General features: G+C 49.3%; 1 protein-coding gene across 1 annotated transcript; it reads right to left on the bottom strand.

Moving 5' to 3' along the window:
* Window positions 1-310: 310 nt before the first annotated feature.
* Window positions 311-2,199, bottom strand: LOC109744800 (uncharacterized). Its single transcript, XM_045229327.2, has 2 exons — window positions 1,850-2,199; window positions 311-1,442 (listed from the first exon to the last, which is right to left on the bottom strand). Exons 1-2 carry the CDS (start codon window positions 2,072-2,074, stop codon window positions 492-494), a joined length of 1,176 nt encoding a protein of 391 aa, XP_045085262.2. The 5' UTR covers window positions 2,075-2,199; the 3' UTR covers window positions 311-491.
* Between the last annotated feature and the right edge of the window lie 6,250 nt (window positions 2,200-8,449).

Below are 8,449 nucleotides of genomic sequence, written 5' to 3'. Positions count from 1 at the left end.
GCTAAGCACAACAAAGCTATTGGGTTCGTTGACTATTTACTCAAAGAATTAACAGAAGCTCTGGCGCCACAATTCAAAAAAGGTATAAGCTATCTGCATTGACAGTTTAATTGCGTACTTCCCGTTCCATCCAGAGCTAGCAATCATGCATCAACCGTTGAGAGATCGAGTATATATGCAGATAATCTGTATGCATGTATTGTAGATTTGTATCACACCATTCAGGCACGCATATGGCTGCACTGAATTAGGGGAGCGTCTGCAATGGAATCACCCGCAACAAAACAGTGGCTGCATCTCGCCATCACGATTAAACGACACCTTTTAAGAAATTAATTCAGTTCGATCTAACGGCCAGTACAGACAGCTAAAACAGTACAGCACACGAACAGAAAAGATGCTACAAGCAGTTTGTACACTGCAACTCAGCACCTAAATTGGAGCAGACTAAGATGAGCTAACTAGACTAAATTACCACGGAGACTCAGGCACTACGACATCATCAGTGACTTGAGTGACCTGGCTTTCACAGGCTTCCTCCACCTCTTCTTGAAGGGGCCCTTCCGCTTGGTGATGTCGCAGGGTTGTTCGCCATTGCAGCCAAGCGCTTCGTCATCGCTGCTCTCCTCGTCCCAGCCTGCGATCCCAGTGGTGCCATCGTTGCCTGTAGGCTTGTCGACCACACGTACTGATGCCGGTGCTTCTTGATGGTTTGAGTCATCAGCTTGTTCCTGACCTGCACTAAAATTAAGTTGCATTTCGGACTGTGCCTCCTCTTTTGGTGGTTTAGCAGGCACTGGAAGTTCCGGCATGCCATCACCACTGCTCTCCTTGTCACAGTCCGCCATCCCAGCGGTGCCAGGCTCGTCGACGATGTGTGCTGATGGAGCAAGCACCACTTGATGGTCTGATTCATTCGCTGCCTGCACCTGACCTGCACTAAAATCAAGTTGCATCTCGTCTGGTGCCTCCTCTTTCAGTGGTTCAGCAGGCAGTGGAGGTTCCGGCACGCTGCCGCTGCTTGACGTGCGGCGCCTCTTGGTGCCGGGGCCAAACCCCGCATAGTAGTAGAACCCCTCGCCCAGGTCGATGTCGGGCCTCTTCCTACGTGGCTTGTCGCCGACGGAGAGCTTCTGATCCGAGTGGTACGAGCAGTATGAGTTAGGCTTACTCGCGGGCCGCCGGCAGCACCACCTCTTGCCGTCATTCTTCCGGCACCTCCACACTCCTTTGTTCACTTTGACCCCCTTATATGGCTTCAGCTTGCTATCCATCTTTTCCACAGCTTTGTGCAGTTTCAAGATGACCCCGTCAACCATATCTACGGCCAAGTCTTCCTCCTCCCTGATGGAGCCGGCAGGCATGGTGATGCTTGCTGGGAAGAGCCAGCTACCTCGCCAGGAAACACTCATGAAGCAAGTCTCCACGAAGAGCTTCTCCACCTGAATGAGATGGTAATTCGGAAAACACACATCAACCAACGAAAAGAGCTACCTGCTATTGCTGAACTGAAATGGGGGTTCGGGTAGGTAGGGCTCGCGACCGACAGATGAACTTGCAGCCCGATTGGCCGCAGCGCAACCGCCAGCCGGTCACAGATTACCGCCAGGGAGCTAACTGACGCGCCCTACGGCTAGACCTCGACGCCGCACCACGCGGGCGTGGGGAGCGGAACCCTAGCGGCATGCTTCAGACCCAATGGTAACCTCCGCGGAGGAGATCTAGGTAGCGAGGCGGGCATGCTAGCTGCTACAGAGCGTCGCGCGAATGCGCAATACATACAGCAAGCTGCGGCCAGGCGGGAGAGCACGGAGCAAGGAGCGAGGGGGTCGGGTGGTGAGGAAATTACCTGGGGATCCGAGAGGTCGAGCTGGGCCATGAGGTCCCACGGCGACCGGCTGAGCTCGCAGCAGGGCTCCCCGCCGGAGGAGGTCTTCGGCCCCAGGAACCCGGCGCCGGATTCGCGGGCTGGGGCTGGGGCTGGCGGCGGGGGCGGCTCGAATCGGGGGGCCTCCGTGCAGGAGGCGGATGCGGCAGAGCCAAGCAGGCGGGAGGCGGACCTGCGGATCCGCATGGCGGCCGGGGAGGGGCGGGGCGCGCGCGAGGGGAGCTCGGGATCTGGAGGGATAGCGAGAGCAAGGTAGGGTTTGAGATTTGTGTGAGAGAGGCAGCAGCAGGATGTCGATACGAGAGGAGGCCGCTGGAGAGGACGAAAGCTTTAGTGTGACTGTGTGAGGTCGAGCTGGGGCCCACTCGTCAGTGAAGCCGCCGATTATTTACAGAGCGAGTGGTGGACACGTATACGGCCGGAACTTTATGTGCACACCTAATTTATTAAGGATGCCCATAAATACCGAACGTTCTGGATTTTACCATGGCAATACGGTTTTTTTTTCAATCTATGTTTGTTGACCATAGCAAATTTAGTTGGCAAGCATGATAAATTTGTCCTCAGTTTATTTTTCGTCAGAAAATTGCCGTGCTCGTAAACAAAAGTTACCACCATTCTCTCTGTTTTTATTTACTTCGCATATTAGATTTGACTGAAGTCAAGCTTTATAATATTTGTTCGAGTTTATAAAGAATGCTATGAATATTTGTTGAGGGGTTTATTGTATTTTTATGGCCTCCAATTACACCACCTATCTCCCAATTCAATCCTTGATATAACGTATTTTGTCATATTATGTGAGGCCTTCCTCAGGCCAGCCACACTTTGATTTGTGGTGCTATTTGCGTAGTACCGCACACGCGGGGTGGCATGCTATTGGAGTGTGGCGGATTCCAGATTTGTAAGGTAGTTGGGCCCGAATACCTTGACGGTACCCCTGCGGAGTCAAACAAAAACTGCTAAGAGTGGGTTTACCTACCCGACATACAATTTAAAGATCCTCCTCGGGCGTGTCTGGTCGCCCTGTTTTGGTCTGCACCTCCACGGAAAAGGTACAAATGGCGTCGGAGGATCCAGGTCCGGCAGGGGACCTTGGTCAAACTGGCCGCTCAACTGGCATGTCTATTCTATCACGGTCTGACCTTGGCCAATATAATGGCGGTGGTGCTTATCCGAGGAATCCACCCCTTGCAGCAACATTACCACCACATGTGGGAGTACAATGGTGTCAATGATTCGACTCGTGATAGATTTCATGAGCGCCGCACACTCGAGAAAATGCTAGCGGTGATGTTCAAAGGCGAGGAGTCAAATTTCCTCAAGGAGCCTCGATCCGACGGTTTTTCCTCCAACAAGCCCATCCGAGTAATAGTTTTTACAAACTAGTCCCTTTTTCCTCTCAACAGGGTATATAACTGCCTAGCAGCTTTTTACTTCATCCAACTAGGACTGGAAGCAATGGTTGACCAAACTGGACCCCCCAGCTCCTCAACCGGGTATTTGGGACCCTGACTATGAACTTGACCTTGCCAAGGACCCTAACACCGATGTCATCCATCGTGATGAAGTCTTTTATCAAGAGGGCATTGACGGCGAGGAAATTGCCATCACCATTGATTGCCCAAGCTCCGCTCCATTTTGAGGTAACGCGGAGAGCACTATGTGTCCGGTGTTGAAGAAACGAGCCAACACCACAAGTGTTGCTCGGTCCAAGTGTGCCTCGGTCCCTTCCTTCGAGGATGGTCGTCGGTCCAAGCGTTCGAGGCAGACCTCTAGGGCACCATCTACTCAAGTTGGAGCTCGCGCGGGGAGACCTCTAGGATTGACCATCCGGGGGAGGACAGATACTGAGGAGCAGGCGCCTCGAGGGCCTCCTACTTCAACTCAGTAAGCATGTCCATCTCATTTTTCAAATATATATTATACTTTATCCGGAGATCTCACTATGACGCTAGTCCTACCCAACTTGCAGATCCAACTGCGCTCCTCCTCGGTCGGAAACTCATGAGGGCGCTCAAAGCGCATCCCAGGAAGAGTCCTCGATGATGTCGATGATTCCTTTCGAGTATGAGATGATCTCCTTCAATAATCAAGCTTTTATAGTTCAGCAGCAGGATGGTCTTCGGTCGGTGGATGAACGCATTGACGTAGCTCGCTTGGGGCTTAAGGACACCACCGGTTTTTTGACAAGGACTTGGAGGTAAGAAAATTCTTACAAATGAATTATGAGTTCTTGGGCACCAGTAGCCCTCTAGGTGTGCGCCTGCTCCAAGCGGGGCCGGACCTAATGGGATTTTGACTCGCTCTGGATTGTTTGTCGAGGTGTCATTTTGACGGGAAAGACGTCGAAGTGCTCTCGAACCAGTGACATGAAAAACAATGAAGTGCGGTAGCCTCCGAGGCTCTGGTCAAGTGCATGCAATCGACTTGAGGATCGACAATCAATCCTCGCTACGACGCACATTTTGTAGAAATGCAGATCCCAGTAGCCCCAATCCTTAGGTTGGGTGTGTGCGGCCGACCTGAGGATCAACATCCTCGGTTATTTATGTTGGCTACCTCTTTTTACAGGATGCGCATATGAAGGCAATAAAACTATCCGAGGAGTTGGTACGGGTCAAAGGCCCAGCTCAAGGATTTCGAGAAGGAGGTCGAGCGTATAAAGAAAACTGTTGACGAAGCCACTAGTAAGATAATACCAAAATATTTGTTACGCGGTTGCCGTTAGTTTTTTGTGATTTATTCGCATAACTTCCTTGTGCAACGGAGCGTTTTGCTGCTTAAGGATCTGGAGCGTGCTCGGGAAGATGCAAACTACTTCCAATTGCAGGAATCTGCTGGACGCGGTGTTCTTACAAGGCAAATCCAAGAGTGCAACAAACTCAACGAGGAGAACACGTCTCTGTACGAGGAGAACACGTCTCTGTACGAGGAGAAGAAATGGCAAGTACTGGAGCTAGAACAACTCAAATCTCAATTGGCTCCTACCGAGCAAGAGATAAAACAAGCCTGCAAGCTTTTGGTCTGGTAAGTGACTTTAGTTTGACTTTCAATTCGGATTTTTTTTTAACATCAGTACAGACACAAGCGCTCATATACACGCGCATACACTCACCCCTATGAACGCACACATGCACACCCTATCCCTATGAGCATCTCCGAAAGACTGAGCCGGCATATCATCTTGAGATTTACGAAGTCACCATAGGCGCCTCCTCGTCGACGGGAACGTCTCCTCCCACTGAACGCGCATCGCCGGAAATCCTGAAATAAATCCAGAAATAAATGCGAGCACCAGTATTTGAACCCTGGTGGGCTGGGGATACCACAGTCCCTCTAACCATCCAACCACAGATTGGTTCGCTAATTCGGATTTGTTGGCGTGTGTCCTAACTTCCATGCACCCCTATTCCTGCTATTTAGCGACTCTCCCGGATCTATCAGTTGGAGCTGAAGGGGCTTCCATAAAGGACTGCCTGATGTGGCTGGGAGAGCTACACCAACTCACAGGATGGGCCATGGTGTTGGAAATATGAGTAATTTACCGAATGATTTTATTAACAGAAATACTAGATAAAGCACGACTAGTATAACAGTGATAAAACAAGTCATGCGATTTGACAAAGAGAAGGTAAATATCATCTTCATATATGAACTGTAACTAAACATATCTAGAGCAGACAGTATATCAAGTTGCATATATGAAATAGAGCCTAACATATCTAGGGCAAACACTAGAACAAGAAACTATAGCAGGGTCTCTAAAAGAAAAAGGAAGAACACGTACGGGACAGCAGCAGCAGAAGCGCTGGACTTGGGGTCGGTGTCCTCGCCAGCCATGTCGTCGAGGAGGTTGTCGACGTCGGGGAAGAAGTCGTCGTCGGGGAAGTAGTCGTGGGAGTCCGGGGCGTCCGTGACGAAGATGTCAGTAGTCGCGCGAAGCGCTCCCCAAAAAACTTATCACCTTCTCCCGTACAGGACTCAAAGATGTGCGGTTTCGGAGGCCTACTGTCCCGACCTGCGGTGCACGCCGCAAGCCGGGATGGGGAAGAACGTAGCAGCGGCGCAGTGCTCAGGAACTTGTGGTGAGAGAAAGGAGGAGAGAGGCTGCGCCGGGAGCTGAAGGGAACGAGGGAGACGAAACGAACAGGCAGCAGGCGAAGAGTTGCGTCGTTCGTATTAAATCTCCACTACAGCAAAACGTTTCAGCTTCCGCGTGACCTTTTGTATACCCGTCGTGCGTGGCAAAAATTTAGACATCGGCTTGGCTCATTCCCGCAACCCGCGGCGCGGCGTGACGAGGCGTGGCGTGGCGAGGCGGGCGGCAGAGGAGGAGCACGCGTGGATGTCCCTCCTGTTCTCATCCTCATACATGTGGGGAAAGAACCTCCCTTATAAAGAGGTCCAACTCCCTCTAAACTATCAATGTGGGACTAAACTTTAGTTCCACCTCTTGCCTTGCACGAATGGGCTGTGTGGGCCTTTAGGATTTATTAGGAATTTCTGAAATTGCTATTGGGCTGGCCCAAAATAGACAAAATTTCAGCAATCCCCCACCAGATCCCAGAGGCACACAAAATTTGCCTTTGGTTCCAATACACTGTTTTATATACCGGTACTGCAGTGGAGACTGTTAAGTTGAACTTCCACCTAGAACTCTATGCTACACTAGTAAGCAACTTGAACAGTGGACTGGGCCTTGAACTGCAAGTTTTCTGCGAATCTAGCTTCACATAAAGCCTAGACCGATACGTGGCTACCGTGGGGCTTCCCCGCGGGTGGAGCTTATGCGTCATACTCCGAGACCTTTCATGTGTTTACTAGAGAGAACCCTACTCTCATAGATTGCGACGTTTAACAATCAGAATCATATCGGTGCGTTCTTCAAAAGATGCTCTGCAGGAAAACATCTCTACTTCAATGAGCCACTTAGAACACATTAAGATATACATCGACCTGCCATGCAGATTTAGGAGAGTATTGCATCTTCATGGAGTGGTATTGTTAGCAATAAGGATACTCTCCTCTCAGTTGACCGACAGCTTGTCTTCCACATCTAATTCACGGGATCTCCGATCACATAGAATAGGTTACCACTGTGAACAAATTATATTGTGGGTCTCACACCCATCTCCCTCGATGCATTATCTATCACATTACGTGATAGACCCTTGGTGAAAGGATCTACCAGATTTTTAGACGTTTGGATATAATCCAATGCAATAACTCCGGAGTTTCTCATTTTTCTGACAGACTTTAACCTTCTCTGAACGTGTCTTGATGACTCCATGTTATCCTTTGAGCTGCTCACTTTTGTGACCATAGTTTGACTATCGCAGTTCATAAGGATACTCGGTACAGGTTTCTCAACAACCGGCAAGTCATTCAAGAGCCAACGAAGCCAATCTGCTTGGACCGTAGCTGTATCTAGTGCTGTGAGTTCTGCTTCCATTGTTGACCTCGTTAAGATGGTCTGCTTGCAAGACTTCCAAGAAACAGTGCCACCTCCATGAGTGAATACATATCCGCTCGTGGCCTTTATCTCATCAGCATCTGATATCTAGTTTGAGTCACTGTACCCTTCAAGCACCTTTGGGTGCCCAGTGTAGAGAATTCCATAATTCGCAGTGCCTTTCAAATAACGTAAAACTCTCTCTAGAGCTTTCCAATGCACATCTCCTGGTTTTGAGACAAACCGACTCAGTTTGCTAACAGCAAAAGAGATGTCGGGTCTTGTAGCACTGGCTAAGCACATAAGCGAGCCAATAATCTAAGAATATTTCAATTGATCTCTAGCAATTCTTCAATTCTTTCGAAGCAACACACTCGCATCATATGGTGCTGGAGAGGGCTTGCAGTCACCATAGCCAAAGCGACTCAAGATCTTTTCCACATAGTGAGATTGAAGCAATGTAATCCCACCATCATCGTCTCTCAACAACTTGATGTTCATAATGACATCAGCCACTCCTAAATCCTTCATCTCAAAACAACGAGATAAGAAATCCTTAACCTCCTTAATAACATTCAGATTTGTTCCCAAAATCAGAATGTCATCAACATACAAGCAAGGGATAACTCCCTCGCCCCCACCATGGCGATAGTACACACATTTATCAGCTTTGTTTACAACAAAGCCTGCGGCTGTTAAAGTTCTTTCAAACTTCTCATGCCACTGCTTGGGTGCTTGCTTAAGTCCATACAAAGACTTCAGCAACTTGCAGACTTTTCCTTCCTGACCATCTACTACAAACCCATCTCGCTGTTCCATGTAAATTTCCTCATCGAACTCTCCATTTAGGAAAGCAATCTTCACATCCATTTGATGAACGAGAAGATCATGTGAGGCCGCTAGAGAAAGTAGTACTCGAATAGTGGTCAGTCGAGCCACAGGTGAGTAAGTATCAAAGAAGTCTTCACCTTCCTTTTGGGTATAACCCTTGGCCACGAGACGTGCCTTGTATTTCTCAATAGTACCATCAGGCCTAAGTTTCTTCTTGAATACCCATTTGCACCCTATAGGTTTGCACCCATACGGACGATCAGTGATCTCCCATG

The sequence above is a fragment of the Aegilops tauschii genome, chromosome 5 (assembly GCF_002575655.3).
Source record: "Aegilops tauschii subsp. strangulata cultivar AL8/78 chromosome 5, Aet v6.0, whole genome shotgun sequence".
Lineage (NCBI taxonomy): Eukaryota > Viridiplantae > Streptophyta > Magnoliopsida > Poales > Poaceae > Aegilops > Aegilops tauschii.
Note: the sequence above shows the minus strand (reverse complement) of the source record. Positions and strands in the feature narration are given on the sequence as shown.